The sequence below is a fragment of the Muscardinus avellanarius genome (assembly GCF_963383645.1).
Source record: "Muscardinus avellanarius genome assembly, chromosome: 8".
Taxonomy (NCBI): Eukaryota; Metazoa; Chordata; class Mammalia; order Rodentia; family Gliridae; genus Muscardinus; species Muscardinus avellanarius.
In genome coordinates, this window is record NC_137794.1 from 71,245,312 (window position 1) to 71,265,477 (window position 20,166).

General features: G+C 40.3%; 1 protein-coding gene across 2 annotated transcripts in view; it reads right to left on the reverse strand.

The window, feature by feature from the left end:
• GOPC (golgi associated PDZ and coiled-coil motif containing) overlaps positions 1-15,514 on the reverse strand; it is a gene marked incomplete at both ends in the record, with an annotated part of 58,997 nt that extends 43,483 nt beyond the window's left edge. For both annotated transcript variants that reach the window (XM_080700793.1, XM_080700792.1), the window contains one exon: positions 15,227-15,514. In XM_080700793.1, coding sequence (XP_080556919.1) covers positions 15,227-15,514 — 288 coding nt within the window. The remainder of the gene's footprint in view (positions 1-15,226) is intronic.
• Between the last annotated feature and the right edge of the window lie 4,652 nt (positions 15,515-20,166).

Consider the following 20,166-nt stretch of genomic DNA (forward strand, 5'->3'; position numbering starts at 1 on the left):
AATGCAAATCAGATATAACTGTATTGCAAAGGGACAAGGAAAACAGGGCAGTGTGCAGGTCTTCTGAAAGTAGTCTATTACATGGACCCTTTTTTGGGGGTTGGAAGAGGTTAGAGGTTACTGAAATTGAAGCCAAGGCCTGACATTTACTACACAAATGCTCTACTGCTGACCTATATCCCCATCCCTTTTTATTTTAGTTTGAGATAGGGTCTAGCTAAGTTTCTCAGGCTGGCCTTCAACTATGATCCTCCTGCCTCAGTCTTCAGAGTACCTGGTACTGCAGGCATATACCACTTTGTAATAGGTTCTTTCTTAATTTCTTTAGAGGTTGCTCGACTTAAAAAATGAGTAAACAAATTCTTTGAGGTAGCAAAATTCAAAGTCCAAACTTTTAATGGTTACCTTTTAGGGCGATTGAGTGAGTGAGTGAGAGAGAGAGAGAGAGAGAGAGAGAGAGAGAGAGTGTGTGTGTGTGTGTGTGTGTGTGTGTGTGTAATGGTGGTGGTGGTACTGGGGATTGAAACCAGGAGTGTTTTACTACTGAGCTATATCCCAACCCTTTTTCTTATTTTGAGACAGGGTCTCACTAAGTTGATGAGGCTGAACTCTCCTGTTTCAGCCTCTTACGTCATGGGATTACAGGCATACACCACCATGCCTGGCTAAATTTTAGAATTTTTGAATGAAAGAGATCTTAGAGAACAAAAAGACTATGATAACGGCAATTAATTTTTAGATAATGAAACTAAGACCCATCAAGACTGCTTCCCTTAGGCCTACCCAGCTGGTAAGCTGCAAAACAGTACTTGAATCCAATTCTCTGACACTGAGGGCAGGGTGGTGGATATATATATATTATATATATTATCAAGCAGGTAGCCATAAGGAAAAAATTGTTTCTATAGATACAGTAACTATGTTTAACCTATTGACAATATTCATACCACTATAAAGCACACATGTGTCTGCCATATGGCAAAGAAATATATTCTGACATTATCTCTAGTTCTTATCATCTTAAACAGCTAAGGAAACTGGAAGTCAAGATTTAAACTTGCCCAAGATCACACAACTAATAAATAATAGACTAGAAACCAATTTGACCATAAAAAAAATTGAGTGGCCATTTTCAACCTCATCATCTTACCTAGACTACACTATAACCAGTGAAGAGTAAATGTTAAAGAGAAATGGCTGGTTTCAACCCTCAATCTTACTTAAATTTCTGAGTGATCCTCAAAAAAAAAAAAAAAACTTTTTTTTTTTTTTTGGGTGGTACTGGGGTTCCTGGAAACCCTTCTACATCCAGGCTACACTCCCAGACCCATTTTTATATTTTTATTTGGAAACAGGGTCTCTTAAGCCAGCGCGGCTGGCTACAAACCTGTGCAATCCTCCTGTCTCTGCCTCCCAAGCGTGGGAATTACAAGCGTGTGCCATCAAACCCGGCTCAAAAAGTTTTAAGAAAAAGAAAACAAAACAATTAAGGAATATATTACATACAAATTTTATTTGGTGGGCAATCTTTCAACTTTTTCTTTTCTTTTCTTTTTTTTTAGTACCTGAGATTGAACCCAGAGACATTCTACCTCCAAGCTAGAATATAAGGTTAATTTACAGAATAAGTAAAATAAAACTGACCATCAAAACATTCTTTCTCTAGAACTCACTAAGAATAAAAGAATCTGAGGGTCCCTGGACTTTAAGGTTCTGCTTTCACCTAAGCCATTAAGTCAGTCACAGGTATAATTTTCTAAGGCAGTGTCAAATGTGGTCCCTGGATCAAGAGTATCAGCTGGAATGGAGTCAGGAGAATAGATGAAAATTCAGGGCCAATGTCATGAAGGCTGCAAGATGTTTTCTTCGAGTTTTAAGTGTTGGATGCATTTTTAGTTGATTTTGAATACAATCAGAGAGAATGGTCTCATTTCATTCTTTTTCATATGGACATTCAGTTTCCCAGCACCACTTATTAAAGAGAATGTCCTTTCCCCATTGGGTATACTCACCATTTTCCTAAAAATAAGTTTGCTGTGTATGTGCACATTTATTTCTGGGCTTTCTATTCTGTTCCATTGGCTATGTAGCTATTCCAGTAACATGCTGTTTTGGTTACTGTAGCTTTGAAGTATATTTTGAAGTAAGGTAGTATGATGCCTATAGCTGCATTCTTTTTGCTCTCAAAATTGCTTTGGATATTCAAGGTCTTTTGAGATTCTATACAAATTGTTTTTTTTTTTTTTTTTTTGTGGTACTGGGGTTCCTGGAAGCCCTTCTACCTCCAGGCTACACTCCCAGACCTATTTTTATATTTTTATTTGGAAACAGGGTCTCTTATGCCAGCGCGGCTGGCTTCGAACCTGCGCAATCCTCCTGTCTCCGCCTCCCAAGCACACGCTACTACGCCCGGCGTGAGATTCTATACAAATTTAAAGATTGTTTTTCTATTTTTGTGAAGAATGTCATTGGCATTTTGACAAGATTGCCTAATTGATGTACACAGAAGTGCTGGGTGTGGTGGTGCACGCTTGTAATCCCTGTGCTTGGGAAGCAGAGACAGGAGGATGGAAGCTAGCCTTGCTGGCTTAAAGAGACCCTGTTTCCAAATAAAATTATAAAAAATAGGTGTCTGGGAGTGTAGCCCGGAGGTAGAAGGGTTTCCAGGAACCCCAGTACCACCAAAATAAACAAACAAACAAACAGAAAATCTTTCCATTCTGTTGTGCCCGATTCCATCTCTTTTATCTGTGTTTTATAGTTTTGGATAAAACCTCAAAAGCATAGCCAGCAAAAGCAAAATATAGACAAGTGGGACTGCATCAATTAAAAAGCTTCTGCACACAAAAGAAACAACCAAGCAAAGAGACAACCAAAGAATGGGAGAATATGTTTGCAAACTATACATCTGATAGGGAATTAATATCTAAAATATACAAGGAATTAAAAAAAAAACACAAGAAGTAGACAAAGCTGGGCGTGGTGGCGCACACTTGTAATCCCCGCGCTTGGGAGGCAGAGACAGGAGGATCGCGCAGGTTCGAAGCCAGCCGCGCGCGCTGGCTTAGGAGACCCTGTTTCCAAAATGAAAATGTAAAAATAGGTCTGGGAGTGTAGCCCAGAGGTAGAAGGGCTTCCAGGAACCCCAGTACCACAAAAAAAAAAAAAAAAAAAAAAAAAGAAGTAGACAAAAAGCCAGGCATGGTGGTGCATGCTAGTAATCCCAGCACTCAGGAGGTTGAGACTGGAGGATCACGGTTCGTGGACAGCCTCAGCTACTTAGTGAGGCTCTTTGCAACTCAGTGAGACCCTGTTTCAAAATAAGAAAAAAAAAAAAATATATATATATATATATATATAGGGCTGGGAGTGCAGCTCTGAGGTATAATGCCCCTGGATTCCATCCTCAGTACTGTAAAAAAATAAAAATAAAAAAGTAGACAAAAACTAGAAATGGTAGCTCAAACCTTTAATCCCAGTACTTGGGAGGCTGAGAAGAAGGATTGTAGATTCTAGGACATCCTCAGCAAGCAGTGAGACTCTTATCAACCTAGCAAGAACTTGTTTCAAAATAAAAATAAATTAGGGTTGAGGGTGCAGCTCGGAGATAGAATGCCCCTGAGTTCAATCACCGGTTCCAAACACATTAAAAAAATACAAAAGACCTAAATGGAAAAAAAAAAAATTTTTTTGTGTGGTATTGGGGGTTGAACCTAGGGACATTCTACCTCCGAGCTACACTCCCAGCCCTATTTCTTATTCTTTATTTTGAAAGAGAGTCTCACTGAGTTGCAAACAGCCTAAGTAGCCGAAACTGTCTGCAAACTGAGATCATCCTGTCTCTGCCTCTCAAATGCTGAGATTACAAGCGTGTGTCACCATGCCCAGCCACATACTATATTTCTTAACATCCAAACTTTTCTTTGAAGGCAATTACTTTTGTGTGTGTGTGTGTGTGTGTGTGTGTGTGTGTGTGTGTGTGTGTGTTACTAGGGATATAACTCAGAAGCATTCTACTTCCAAGCTATACCTCAAGCTCTGTTTTTATTTTATTTTATTTTTAAACAGTCTCACTGAGCTACAGAGGGTTTCACTAAGTTCCTGAGGTTGATGTTGAACCTGTGACCATTCTGTCTCAACCTCCCAAGTACTGGGATTGGAAGTGTGGGCCACCACACCTGGCTTCTAATATAATTCTTAACTACTGTATTTCACTCTGTAGCACCAATATTAAAGTAACTTTTATTAAGATTTTTCTATTATTACACTTTATTATGCCTAAATCCTCTGGCTATATAATCTTCTAATAACATACAATTTTTTCTTTCCAAACATAAAATAAGTTTTATTTCTAGACCATCTTATGTATAAAAATATTAATTGTTTTACCTTAAGCACCCTCTTAAAAACATGTTTTGGTGGAGGATCAAACTAAAACAAGACGTTACTGAAGATGAGGTTACAAGAGGAGAACTTGATCCAGCTCATCTATCAGTTTCAGTATAACTACAAACTTGATAAGATTTTAAAGTACAAGGAACCTAAACAAACCTGATAAAACACCTTCATTTTGCACAAGCAGGAATTGAGGTCAAGGAGATTATGAGTTGCTCTAAATTACAAAAGGTACAGGATAGAAACTTGGACAGTCTGATGTCCGTTGTAATTCTAGCAATACAAGGAAAACTGGTGAAGAAGTCCATGAGATTACTTCCCCAATCTCAGGACTAGATCACCCTCTCCACCCTTAGGAAGTTCACTATTAATGAGGCATGGTGGCACATACCTGTAATCCCAGTAGTTAGGAGGCAGAGAGGGAGGCCAGCTTCAGCAACTGGCAAGGCTCTCTGCAATTTAGCAAGACTTTGTGCAAAAAATTGAGTTGGTGATGTAGCTCAGAGGTAGAATGCCCCTAAGTTCAATTCCCAGTAAAATATAAACACACGCACTCACACACGTTCACTATTAGATAGAAAGAGATAAAAATACATTTCTAATTATAATACAAGGTATGGTATGTACTATTTTAGAGGCATCTGTGATATACCAATTCAAAAGAGGTAAATGGAAGCAGTCAGAAAGATGATGTTGAAGGAAGGTCTAATATGTATAAGTGGTAAAAAGATAAAAATCTAAGTAAGTCAGGACAATGATTGGTATTTACTGTGTGAGTGCCAAATTTTCAATTTTAAAAAAGGAGCCAAGCTGGGTATGGTGGCGCACGCTTGTAATCCCAGCATTCGGGAGGCTGAGACCTGAGGGTGGTAGTTCACAGACAGCCTCAGCTACTTAGTGAGGCCCTCCGCAACTTAATGAGACCCTGTTTCAAAATAATAAAAAATAAAAAATAGAGTAAGGGAGTATAGCTCAGAGGTAGATCTGGGTTCCATCCCCAGATCCACAAAAAAAAAAAAAAAAAAAAAAAAAAAGCTGGGGTGGTGGTGCATGCTTGTAATCCCAGTTTGGGAGGCGGAGACAGGAGGATGGCGCAGGTTCAAAGCCAGCCTCTCTGGCTTAAGTATCCTGTTTCCAAGTAAAAATATAAAAAATAGTAGCCGGGAGGTAGAAGGGTTCCATCCCCAGCACCACAAAACAAAAACAAAAACAAAAAAACAATTCTGTAATCCACTATAAACCAACTTTATATCTGTACTATAAGAAATTACTCCATACTCAGTGTGATTTGGGAGCATTATAAAGAAAACAAGACCAAAACTGATTCTCAAAGAGATTATGCTAATCCCCTAAATGAGCTTTCAAAAAGCTCACATTATTTTATCTAGAATGTAAGCTGAGAGGCAGAGATGTGGCAACCACTAACTATGGCAAGTATCTCACAAATCCAGTAGTCCAACTGAGTTCAAGGTGTCAGAACAGCTTTATTCTATAGAAAGCACAGAAGAGTAGGGTGAGGATCTTCACAGAGAGGTGATTTAAGTGGAGTCTTGAGAGATGAATGCATGTTTAAAACTGTAGACAGAGGAAACACAGAAAGCATTATACATGAAAGCCTATGCCTAAACAGAAGTGCCATGAAAGAACAAGACCTATTTATTTAATTTTTAATTGATACATTGTATTTATACATCTGCAAGGCCTATTTAGAAAACTGTAAATAGGTTGTTTTTTGTTTGTTTGTTTTGTGTGTGTGTGTGTGTGTGTGTGTGTGTGTGTGTGTGTGTATAGTATGGGGGACTAAAACCAGGGACATTCTACCACCAAGCTACACCCCCAATCCACTTTGGGTTTTTTTTTTTTTTTTTTTTTGCTTTGAAATAGGGTCTCACTAGATGCTAAGAGTCTGGCTATGTTGCTGAGGCTGGTCTCAAACCTGCGATCCTCCTGCCTCCACCTCCCAAGTGTTAGGATTATGGACATAAGCCACCACAGCTAGCTAACAGACCAGCTTTGAGGTAAAAGCAGCTGAGAAAGGATGACAGTGACAAATGATAAAGACAGAAAAGCCAGTACTGATCATACATGTTAAAGAATTTGAATTTTAGCCGGGCGTGGTGGTGCACACTTGTAATCCCTGCACTTGGGAGGCGGAGATAGGAGGATAGCGCAGGTTTGAAGCCAGCCGCACTGGCTTAAGAGACCCTGTTTCCAAATAAAAAGTACAAAATAGGTCTCGGAGTATAGCCCAGAACTAGAAGGGCTTCCAGGAACCCCAGTACCACCACAAAAAAAAAAAAAAAAAAAAAAAAATTTGAATTTTAAGCTGGGTGTCGGTGCACACTTGTAATTCCAGCATTTGGGAGGCTGAGACCGGAGGATTGCAGTTTGCGGACAGCCTCAGCTACTTAGTCCCTCTGCAAGTTAGTGAGACCCTGTTTCAAAATATAAAGAATAAGAAATAGAACTGGGAGTGTAGCTCACAGGTAGAATGCCCCTGGTTTCCATTCCCAGTAGAGTTTTAGCCAAAACATAATAGGGAGGTATAAAAAAAAAGGTGACAGAATTATATTTGTCTGTTTAGATATGAACCACTAAATGGAACATTTTAGAATGATTAAAGCTGGGTGTGGTGGTGCACGCTTGTAATTCCAGCACTTGGAAGGCTGAGACAGGAGGATCACACGGGTTCCAAGCCAGCCTCAGCTACTTAGTGAGGCTCTCAACAACTTAGTGAGATCCCATTTCCAAATAAAGTATAAAAAAAAAAAAATAGGTCTGGGAGTATAGCCCGCCCGGAAGTAGAAAAAGCCCCTGGGTTCTACCCTCAGTACAACAACAACAACAAAAAAGGAATGATTGAGCATCAAAAAAAGTTTGGAGTGGCTAAATTAGAAGATTATGTTAGTAATATGTAAAAGATGAGGACCTTAATTACACATAATATCTTAAACATGACTTCATTACCTTTCCCACCAGTTGGGCTCCTTCTCCAGAATTCTGTACGTCAGTGAATGGTATTATAGTAGTTTCCTAGGGCTGTCATAAAAAAATTACTGTGAATTTGTTTAGCTTACATACTTCCAAAAGTGATATACAGATTCAATATAATCTCCATTAAAATACTAACATCATTCTTCATTGAAATAGAAAAAAATCACTTCTAAAATTCCTATGGAAAAACAAAAGACCTGAAATAACCAAAGCAATTCTTAGCAACAAAAACTATGGTGGGGGGCATCACAACACCTGACTTCAAATTATACCACAAAGCTCTAGTAAGAAAACAGTATGGCGTTGGCATAAAAACATAGATCAATGGAACAGAATAGAAGATACAGACACAAATCCTCACACCTACAGCAACTTGGTCTTCGACAAAGAGGCCAAATACAGGCACTGGAGAAAAGATAGCCTTTCCAACAAACGGTGCTGGGAAAACTGGTTAACCATTTGGAGAAAATGGAACTAATATACAACCTCTCGCCTTGCATAAGAGTCAACTCGAGATGGATAAAAGATCTAGAAATTAGACAAGACTTTGTAAGTATTAGAAGAGTACATAGGATCAACTCTCCATAGAGGCACAGATAGAGATTTCCTCAAAAAGATACCCAAAGTCCAGGAAATAAAAATAAATCAATAAATGGGACTACATCAGATTAAAAAGCATCTGTGCAGGAAATGAAACTATCAAGAACCTAAAGAGAGAGCTTACAGAATGGGAGAAAATCTTCACTTGCTACCCCTCTGCTAAAAAATTAATGTGTATAATATATAAAGAGCTTAAAAACTCAGTATTAAAAAAGAACCCAATTTAAAAATGAGCAATGGACCTGAATAGATACTTTTCAAAAGAACTATAAATCACCAATAAATATATGTAAAAATGTTCAACATCATTAGCAATCGGGAAATGCGAATCAAAACTACACTGAGATTCCATCTAACCCTGGACAGAACGACAATCATCAAGAACACAAACAATAATTGCTGGTGAGAATGTGATGAAAAAGGAACTCTCACACACTCTTGGTGGGATTGCAAATAAGTACAACTGCTAAGGAGATAAGTAGGGAGGCTCCTTAAAAGACTGGGAATGAGCCTGGCATGGTGGCTCATGCTTGTACTCCCCGCATTCAGGAGGCGGAGACAGATGGATGGCAGGAGGATCATGTTCAAGGACAGCCTCAGCTACTATTTAGTGAGATCCTTTGCAACTCAGTGAGACCTTGTTTCAAAATAAAGAATAAAAATAGGCCGGGGCGGGTGGGTGTGTGTGTGTGTGGGAGATGGCTCAGAGGTAGAATGACACTGGGTTCCATCGAAGTACTGAAAAAGAAGTTGAAGAAAAAAAAAGGACTAGGAACAAAAAGTCAGGCGTGGTGGCACACATTTATAATCCCAGAACTTGGGAGGCTGAGACAGGAGGATCTAGGGTTCACAGCCAGCCTCAGCTACTTAGTGAGGGCCTCTATAAGTTAGTGAGATCCTATTTCAAAATAAAGAATAAAAAATAGGGTTGGGGGAGTATTTCGAAGGTAGAATGCCCCTGGGTTCAATCTCCAATACTGCAAAAAATAAAATATACATAAAAATTTTTAAAAAGACTGGGAATAAAGCACATTATGACCCAGACATACCACTTTTGGGGATCTTCCCAATGGCATTGAAATTAGATTACTATAAAGATACGTGGATTTCCTTGTTTACAGCAGCTCAATTCACAATAGCTAAATTATGGAACCAGGTTAGGGTGTCCATCAACAGATGAATGAATTATGAAATCATGTAATCCTTGTTTAAAAAAAAAAGGGGGGAATAATCATACTAATAAACCCATTTCAGAGCTGGGCGTGGTGGCACACGCTTGTAATCCCAGAGCTTTGGAGGCTGAGACAGGAGGATCACACAGGTTCAAAGCCAGGCTCAGCTACTTAGTGAGGCTCTCAGCAACTTAGTGAGACCCTGTTTGCAAATAAAGTATAAAATAGGTCTGGGAGTATAGCCCAGAGGTAGAAAGCCCCTGGGTTCCACCCCAGTACCACCAAAAAAATAAAAAAATTCATGGGATTGTTGTGAGAATCAAGATGAATCAATATATGTAAAAAACATATGACAGAGTCTGGTCTACAATAACTGACCAATGAGGTTAGCAATATCATTACCACTACTAATATCTCATCTCCATCTATCTATTCAGGCATCTAGCTGTAAAAATAAAAAATAAAATAAAACTGACATCATGTAGTCATCCTTGAATTCTCTTGTCTCTCCATTCCAATTATTCCTAAATTTTCTTGATTTTGTTTTTACCTCAAGTCTAATTCTAAGTACTTTTCTCCATCTCCATTATCTTACTTTACAATATCATCATATCACATGGGTAATGAAAAGAATCTCCTAAATGGTTGCCTGCATTTACTCTTGCCATTCTACCAAACTTTCTCCACACCAAAGCCAGAGTGACCTATTCTATCTTCATATATGAGGCTATTATCTGGTTTAAAACACTTTCCACTGGTATAAAGCCCTGAATCTCTTCCATTGCCTTAAAAACCAATGGATCTGGTCCCTTCCTACTTATTCAAAGTTATCTCACTTCTTCTGCCTTCTGCTCTCAAGTACTTATCAACTCTTTCTCAGATCTTCACATATGCTGCTGCTTTCTACTTCCTACTCCCTTCCATTGTAATACAGGATGATAGTCTTATTTTTCTTAGCCTAATTATTAGCTACACATCCTCTGTGTTTTAGTTTAATGGTAACTTCAGGGAGCTATCCTTGACACTTACTCTATGTATTTTTCATTGCACTTATCAAAGTTGCAATTTCTCATTTATGGCATTATTTCTCCAACAGATTCCTTCAATAGAACCCAAGTTCTTTAACAGCAACGACTATGTTCTTTTTTGCTATTTTATTCCAAGTGCCCCAAAAAACATTTAGTACATAACTAGCCTTTAATTAATATATACCAGGTCAATATTAAACTTCAATGTTGCAAAGTAGCCCATTCTGAAACAGGAAGACTTAAGCCAAAACAAGGACAAGTATATCATCAGTTCATTATCTATGTGGTTCTAGATGAACGTTAAAAGATTTTCTACTGATTTAAAGTCACTTTCAGAGTGAGGTATGGCAGCACACACTTGTAATACCAGTACTTGGGAATCTGAGACAGGAGGATCGAAGGTTCACGGCCAGCCTCAGCTACTTAGTAAGGCCCTTCTGCAACTCTGTGAGATCCTGTTTCAAAGAGAAGATTAATAGGGCTGGGAATGTATCTCGGAGGTAGAATGCCCCTGGGTTCCATCTCTAGTACCACTAAATGAATGAATGAATGAATGAATGAATGAATAAATAAATAAGTAAATGAATAAAGTCACTTTCATACTAATTAAGCAACTGTGGAAGGAGAGAATGTAGTAGGTGTATTGTTTTGCTGCTATTTATTTTATTTTTATTTATTTTTGTGGTACTAGGGATGGAACCCAGGGGCTTTCTACCTCGAGGCTACACTCCCAGGTCTATTTTTATATTTTATTTGAAAACACTAAGTTGCTGAGACCCTTACTAAGTAGCTGAGGCTGGTTTTGAACTTACGTGACCCTCCTGTCTCAGCCTCCCAAGTACTAGGATTACAAGTGTGTGCCACCATGCCCTGCTTTTGTTTTGCTGCCATTTTAAAGAAGTAAATAGCAGAATATTGTATTGCAAGGCAGAAAGGTAAGGTTTTATAAAGTATTGATTCACAACCCTTGTTCCATTCCAACATACTTTCTATGCCTACTAATACTATTATTACTAGTACTACTAGCCAATCAGTGCTGGTGACTACAGCTCAGACATGAAGTAGCTTACCACAGAAGGAATTCTCAAAGCAGGTGGAAAGTTTGAAACAGATGTGAATAATCTGAAACAATACTGCCTCAAAATGTTCTGATATTCTCTCCCATCCCCTTCCTTTTATATACATATTTCTTTCCAAACATAACTTATGGCAAGAAACTGTTATGAGGATGTCATTTGTATTTAACTTAAAAATGCAACTTTTCTGGGGGGGGCTGTTGCAGCAAAAGTGTTTTCCTAACTACCAGATTATTATGAAGTGGAGTGTTACCTAAAAACACAAGGCCTGGGCAGAAGAAATGGCAATCTGGGAGGATACTCAAGACCAATTTAAATATGTTACCCACACTGGCAGTATCATTGTTTGGTAATATAAAAATATTTTATTATGATAACATGGCTTAAAGAATCTCTACAAACCACTAAACTTGGTGTACATTTATTATCCAAATCCTAAGTGCTGCAAAATAATGTCTTAATGTCCATATAATTATAATCATAGAACTACTTCATCTGCTTAGTAAGAAACAAATCTTTTGTGTGGGGTACTGGGGATTGAACCCAGGAGCATTTTACCTCTAAGCTACAACCCCACCCCTATTTTTTGTTTTTAATTTTGAAACAGTCTCACTAAGTTGATGAAAGTCTCAGTACTTGCTGAGACTGGCCTCACTTCAATCCTCCTGTCTCAGCCTCCCCTGAATTGTATTTACAGACATATGCCACTACATCATCAGAAAATCTCTTAAGATTTCAAGATCTCAGCCAGGCATGGTGGTGCATGCTTGTAATTCCAGTACATGGGAGGCTGAGACAGGAGGATCGCGAGTTCTCTGCTAGTCTCAGCTACTTAGTGAGGCTCTCTGCAACTTAGTGAGACCCTGTCTCAAAATAAAAAATAAAAAATAAAAAATAGGGCTGGGAGTGTAGCTCAGAAGTAAAATGCCCCTTGGGTTTCATCCTCAACACGGGAAAAAAAAAAAAAAAAGATTTCAAGATCTCCAAAAATTGATGATAGTGTATAGAACAACCTCTGAAATTCTGCAGATGATGTACTTGCTAGTCTATTCTGAAAGGCACTTCTGACAATAAGCCTTTCCACAGCGATGTACAACTGATTCCACGAAAAAATGTAGATGTTGCATAGGTAGATTACTACCAAAGAGAGATTAATCAGGTGTAACTGAAAATACACATAAAATAATCAAATTATTATCTGGGAGTGATGGCACATGCTTGTAATCCTAGTGTCTGGGAGGCTAAAACAGGAGAATCATAGTTTGTGGACAGCCTCAGCTACTTAGTGAGACCCTTTGTAATGCAGTGAGACCCTGTTTCAAAATAAAGAATAAAAATTAGGGCTGAGGGGTATACCATGGTGGTAGAATTCCCCTGAGTTCCATCCCCAGTACTGCAAACAAACAAACAAACAAACAAACAAACAAACTATGCCTCTCCCCTCAATTTTCTAAGATCTCTGAATCAGAGGTTTCATGGTCATTGAAAAAGCATGTTCACATTTTGACAAATAATGCTAGTGCCTAAGCTAGGACATGGAATTTCTGAAAAACAAACATGCATAATTCATTACAACTATGAATATGCATCTAAAATATTTAAAGATAAAAAATGAGCAACATGGCCGGGCGTGGTGGCACCCACGTGTAGTTCACACGCTTGTAAATCCCAGCGCTTGAGAGGCGGAGAGAGAAGGATTGCGCAGGTTTGAAGAAAGCCGCGCTGGCTTAGGAGACCCTGTTTCCAAATAAAAATATAAAATAGGTCTGGGAGTGTAGCTGGGAGGTAGAAGGGTTTCCAGGAACCCCAGTACCACCAAAAAAAAAAAAAAAAGAGCAGTACTTTTTCACAGAATGATACTTCCTTTTAGTTTTATTATTTTTTTATATCTAACATAAAATGTTTTATGCTAGATTTAACATTTAAAAAATCACTGTTTAGCTTTCGTAGGTCATTTAAAAATAAATTAGAGGATGTTTCACTTTAATAAGCCATTTATCCCCAAAAGATACATTTAGGTTGTAAATGATATGAAAATTCATATTTGGTAAAAGTTTCTTTTGATCTTTGTTCTTTAAAGCTAAAACACCATTTCTTAAAAAAAATAAAATCAAATTTTACTATCTGAAAAAAGCTATCTTCCACAAATTACCACTAATCAAGAAATCAAGAGAAGCCGGGTGTGGTGGTGCATGCTTGTAATCCCAGCATCATGCATGTAATCCCAGCATTTGGGAGGCCGAAACCAGAGGATCGTGGTTCGCAAACAGCGTCAGCTACTTACTGAGGCCCTCTGCAACTTAGTGAGACCCTGTTTCAAAATAAAGAATAAAAATAGGGCAGGGGGTGGTAGCTCAGAGGTCAAATGCCCCTAGGTTCCACCCCCAGACTCACAAAAAGAAGAGAAGAAAAGAAAAAAGAAAAAAGAAATCAAGAGATATTTTCATTTGCTCAATAAGTGATTACCTTCATAACAGCAATTTATTCCAACCTTAACAGTCTCCAGTGTAGAAAAGACACAAAGTCCTGGTATGTAATCAAAGGTTGATTATACCACATATTTCATGGTTAATAGGAAAGAGAAATAATGCTGACCAGAAGCAAGGAGAAATGAGTACCTGACAAAAATATTAATTTAGGCACTCTCTATGTATTACCATTAATAGTAATGATGATTTAAGAAAGGTAATGCTCAAAGAAATTTACACATCATGAGTCAATTATCCCATTTATTTACTTTAAAATGAAGGACCTAGTCTCTTATTTAAATTGCCTGGTTAGAAAGTGTTCTCTATGTAATAATGTTACTCGCAATTTTTAAATATTGCATTATTGCCCTAAATTAACTTTCTGTACAATGTGGTAGAATTTATAGTTTTGTTGTTTAGAAATCACCACCACTCCCCCCACAACCACACTCATGATGAGAGACCAAAGTAAATGATTATTCTTTACATACTCTCAAAAACAAAACCAGATTTTGGGATATACAGTAAAGTACCAACACAACTCTCATGTTAGAATTCATTTCAATAATTACAGGGAATTCTGGAGATATCTGCCTGTAATTTAAGGACCAAAATGTGAAAGTAAACCGAGACGAGACAATGATACTCTGGTATATATTCCACTAAATTTTCCTAAGAGCTTTGATCAGATTTCCCTAAATAGTTCATGCATGTCTCTGTGCAACCACAGACGTTGATCTGGGAGATATGAAAATAATCAGGGTTCTACCTGTTTGAAAATACACCGATCTGGCTAGTTAACGTGAAAGTCCATCTGCAAAACTCAAAATGTCAAAAGGTGGGCTAAACCAGGCGTGGCGGCGCACGCTTGAAATCCCAGAGCTTTGGAGGCTGAGACAGGAGGATCTCATAGGTTCAAAGTCAGCCTCAGCTACTTAGTGAGGCTCTCAGCAACTTAATGAGACCTTGTTTCCAAATAAAGTATAAAATAAGTCTGGGAGTATAGCCCGGGGATAGAAAAGCCCCTGGGATTCACCCCCAGTACCACCAAAAAATTAAAAAATAATAGTATTCTGACAGAATTTTCGTCAGAGTTGTTAATGTAACACCTACAAGGGAGGCTAGTGTAATTAATGTAATTAGTTCCTGGTCCCTTCTCAGTGAGATATTTAAGAAAGTGAATGACGGTACGCAGGTCTACATCCTTTTTTCTCCCCAACCTCATTTCACCCTTGTGTGTGTGTCTCTGTCTCTGTCTGTCTGTCTGTCTGTCTGTCTGTCTGTCTCTCTCTCTCTCTCTCTCTCACACACACACACACACACACACACACACACACACGTGCGCGCACGCGCGCGCTCTCCCATCACTGAATTCCATGCTCAGGTGCCCTAGTGGGCAGTTCTCCCGGTCGTTTCACCAGCGCGTTAAATGGTATCCATCGCCCCGCGGCAGCCTGGGGTGGAATGCCACGCTGCCGCTCCCCACGGCTCACCTCCAGCTTGTGGTTGATCTGGGACACCGTCTGGGCTTTGTGGCAAAGCTGCGCAAAGCAGGAGCTCAGGCTGGTCATCTTCTGCCGCCCCTCATAAGTGATGTCCGCCTGGTCGGGATCGATCTCTCCCAGCAGCAGATCCACATCCACGAAGGCCTTGTCGAACTCTTTCTCCAGCACCTCCAGCCACCGGAACATGGACACCCCGCCGGGGGAGACCCCCACGGCGCAGGAGGCGCCCCCTGGGCCCCCTCCGGCTCCCGCCGGGCAAGGGCCGCCCGCCGACATGGCGCCGCCCAGGGCCTCCCCGGACTGCTGCGGACCCTCGCCGCCCCCCGCCGCGCGAGGGGAACTGCTGGGAGTGCGGGGACCCCCGCGCGCGCGTACGCCCGGCTGTGGCCTCCGGTCCCCTCGCGCGGCCAACGCCGGCCAGGCAGCCCCAGGGCGGCGGGAGCGGGGAGGCCGGGCAGCGGCAGCGACTCGCGGAAGACTCGGGCCGCCCCACCTCCCGGCCCGCCCCCGCTGCGCATGCGTAGAGGAGAGCGCGACCGACGCGGGCCGAGGACGGAGTGGGCGGGGCCCGGGGCGGCCTCAGCCTATGAGCGGCCTCGGCCTCGGCCTCGCGCCCGCCCGTCAGCCGCCATGTTGACGACTGGCAAACAGAGAGACAGCGGCGCCGGCTCCCTGCTTCTAAGTCGGAAAGGCCCTGAGGAAGAGAAGGGTGTCCACGTCGCAGAAAGGAACGGCTTCCACCAGTTCGGCTTCGCAGTGGGTGGGAGCCGTTCCACAGTCGTCCCGGGATGCTGCTGCAGTGGCGTCCAGGGGCAGGGAAGGCGGTGTGAGCATGCGCCGACAGCCACGTTTTACCTTTTCCCTGCCAATTCCTGGGTGGGGTGGGGTGGGGTGGGTGGATGCACTGGCTGTTCTTGGTAAACCGCACTCTTAATTCTAGTTAGGAACCGCCCCTAGAACATGGCCAACCAGGTTTTGACTTAATTAATAGAAGGCCTTTTTTCTCACGATTAAGAGTCAGACCTGGTTTCTCTCACCCTGTCGCCTACTAGCTGCTCCACCCCGGTTGTATTAGTTAACTAAGCTAGAAGCCTACTTTCCGAATTTCTCTTAACTCAGCAATAAGGTAAAATGTTCAGCATCAGTGCTTGGCATATGCTGTTCACCTTATTACACGATAGGTCATACATTTCTAAAGCAACTACTTTCTTTTTTTTTTTTTTTTTTTTTTTGACGGTACTGGAGATGGTACCCAGGGGATTCTACCTCCGAGCTACATCCCCAGCCCCCCTTTTTTTTTTTTAATTATTCTTTATTTTGAAACAGGGTCTTACTGAGTTACAAAGGGCTTAAGTGGCCGAGGCTGCCCACGAACCATGATCCTCCGTTCACAGCCCCCCACCCCAATGCTGGGATTACAAGCATGCGTGCGCCATCCTACCGGACCTTTATTTTTGAAACAGAGTCTTACTGAGTTGCAAAGGTCCTTGCTAAGTAGCTGAGGCTGTCCAGGAACCGTGATGCTCTGGTCTCAACCTCCTGAATGTTGGGATTACAAGTGTGCGCCACCACACCCAACTAAAGCAACTACTTTAAATGGTGTAATTATTTTTTTAAAATGAGTATAGTTTTCCCACAGGAACAAAATTATGAAGATTCATAATTAGTAAATACACTGAATGAAGACCCTAGTTGAGGCAGTGAGGACACAAAGACTAATGAGAGAGATGTGGCCAGTCAAGCTTTTAATTGACTAGTGAGACTCTTAAAATTACTGTGCCAGTATGGGGAATGACCTAGGAAGATTTGGGAAAGCTCTGATTATTAATATATTTCAAAAGAAAATAATTGGTATATTTCAAAATAGTTGTGTCAAAATGGAGGCAGACATGGATAAAGAAAGAACTTGGTTTCGGCCTAACAACAGGCAGCTATTCCAGTGTAAATCAACCTAGCTCAAAGTACTTAACAAGTCAATAGAGGAGAGTTGGGGCTTCCTCTTTCTAAAGACAGATCTACATGATCTAGTGGGGATGGGGCAGGGTTTGACCTTGCCCTTTATGAAAGAAGACACCTTACCACACCTTGCTAGGGGAGGTACCTTACAGGGACGTTCATGTAAGAGTCACGCAAACAAGATGGAGGTCATGGGTATAAAAAGGCCAAGTCCACGTGTAAGCCCTTTGGTGTACTCATTCGAGTCATCCCCTCATGCCATCTTGGCATGGGACTGTATTTCTATTTTCTGTATTTCTATCTTTCTAATAAACTTCTTTAAATCTTCAGCAGCTGTCCAAGGGATGAATACTTATTCTTAGCTTAGGACAAGAATCCACGGTTTTTCTGTTTGTCTGTCTGTGTGGTGGTGGTGGTGGGGGGGGGGGGAATTACTTCTCCCCACACACAAACCACGCACCTCCCCCCCCCGCAACAATTACAGCTTTATTATTTTTCGTGGATTTAGGAGAATTCAGGAACTGCGCGTTACTTTCTGCCTACGCACTCTTAACCCCCTTCCAGTTCAAGAGTAGTCAGTGCTGGAAAGACAAGGAGAAAACCACTCATTAGTGTAGGCCAGTAGGAACTGTCTCTCCTGTATTGCCGAGGGAAGTGTTTTGTGGCCAAGAACAGAATTTCCTGTGATCTGTTCTTGGGACAGACCCTTCTGATTAATCAAATAAAGCTTGCACTGGATGCCCTCGCAACGCCAGTGAAAAACAGGAAATCGTAGCTTAAGTTTGCAAAGTTTGTACTCGGGTTATTTCAGCACAAACTGATAAGCATCAAGCAATAAAGTCCTCTGGCTTCAGCAAACTTAGTTTAGCAAAACTATCCATTAGATATTTGCCTTGAGCTTAAATAGTAACCTTCATATAGGTCTTAGTGCTCAATAAATAAAACTAAAATTTACATCTCTCCCCATTCCCTTCACAATTAACTTTATTTATTCTGTAGCATTTGCAAGAACATCATTGCTACAGTGACCAAACTCCCAGCCACTTTCTCTGCACATGATTGACAATACATTTTCAGAAACTTGGAGTAAAATATTAAAAATTAGTGAGGAAAGGAGGGAAATTATATGGAACCATAAAAAACAGCTTTTTGTGTGTGTGTGGTACTGGGGTTCCTGGAAGCCCTCCTACCTCCAGGCTACACTCCCAGACCTATTTTATACTTTTTATTTGGAAACAGGGTCTCTTAAGCCAGAGTGGCTGACTTTGAACCTGTGCGATCCTCCTGTCTCTGCCTCCCAAGCGCAGGGATTACAAGTGTGTGCCACTACCTCCAGCATAAAACAGCTTTCTTTTGTTGAGTACTTAATTCGTGTTGGGCATTGTGCTATTTCCTTTACTTCTTTGACCCTTATAAGGTCCTGTGAAGGAGGTAGGACCACTTTTCTTGTTCTTAGCTTTTTTGTTTTAGGAACTTTTCTTTTCTTTTCTTTTTGGTACTGGGAACCAAACCCAGGACATTGCACTGGTGGGGTAAGCACTTTGCCACTAAGCTACATCCCAGCTCAGATCCTACTTATAGATGAATTATAGAAAGCTAAAGTATCTTGGTAAGGTCACACAGGTAGAAAGCTACTGATTCAATATAGGTGTCTTTTTCTCCAAAGTCTTTGTTGTTAACCAAGGGATAAAGAACAAAAAAATCAATTTATTTTTATAAAATTATAATTATACATACTAGTAGGACTCATTGTATTATGTTTATATATGCACATAAAATAATCTGATCAATTTCATTTCCCAGTACTTCCCCTTCCTTGCCCCCAACCCTATCCTCTATAGTCATGAAATCTCCCCTTCCCCCTTTTTTCCTCTCTTGCTTTCACATATGAGCGAAAATATATGACCCTGTACTTTGAGTGTCTTCACTTAGCATGATATTCTCTAGTTCTACCCACGTTCCTGCAAATGACATAATTTCATTTTTCTTTGAATGAATAAAACTTAATTGTGTGTATGTATATATATTTACATTTCCTTTATCCATTCTGTTGATGGTCCCTGAGGCTGGGTCCATATCTTGGCTATTGTGAATGGTGCTATTATAAACAAACTGCATGTATTACCAGAGTATGCTGACTTTAATTCTTTTGGAAAAATACTGAGGAGTGGCATAGCTGGGTAATATGGTGGTTCCATTCTTAGTCCTTTGAGGAATCTCTATACTGGAGAATTCATTTCTTTTTCTATAAGTTTCCAGTATAATAAATTGGTAAATTACAAAAGATATCTTCCAAAACAATCTTCCCAGTTAGTGACCATATACAAATTTACTCACATATAAGAAATATTAACAATAAATAATTGTATTGCATATCCATTTTCTCTTACAACTCTTTAGTTTATATACACATTTACTCACATATAAGAAATAGTAACAATAAATAATTTTATATCCATTTTCTCTAACTTACAACTCCTTAGCTTATATGGCTCACACTTGAATATAATTTGTATTTCCTTAGAAAACATTATTCAGCCAGGCGTGGTGGCACATGCCTGTAATCCCAGCATTTAGGAGACTGAGACAGGAGGATCGCAGTTCATGGACAGCCTCAGCTACTTAGGCTCTTTGCAACTCAGTGAGACCCTGTTTCAAAATAAAGAATAAAAAATCGGGCCGGAGGTATAGCTCGGAGGTAGAATGTCTGTGGGTTCCATCCCCAGTACAGCAAAAAAAACATTATTCAACTTACTGCTATATTGTATGGGTGCAGCCGAACTGCATTTTAAGAGTTTATGTGTCCAGTGCTCTGTTAGTTGATGAATATCCCTGTTTTCCAGATGGTAGAACCCAAATCCACTCCTGTTCCTACCTTTATAATTCCACAGATCACACCTTCTGTTTTTCTGAACAGTTCATGTCATATTGTCCCTTCTCATAATACGCAGCAGTTGCTACATTCTTATCTG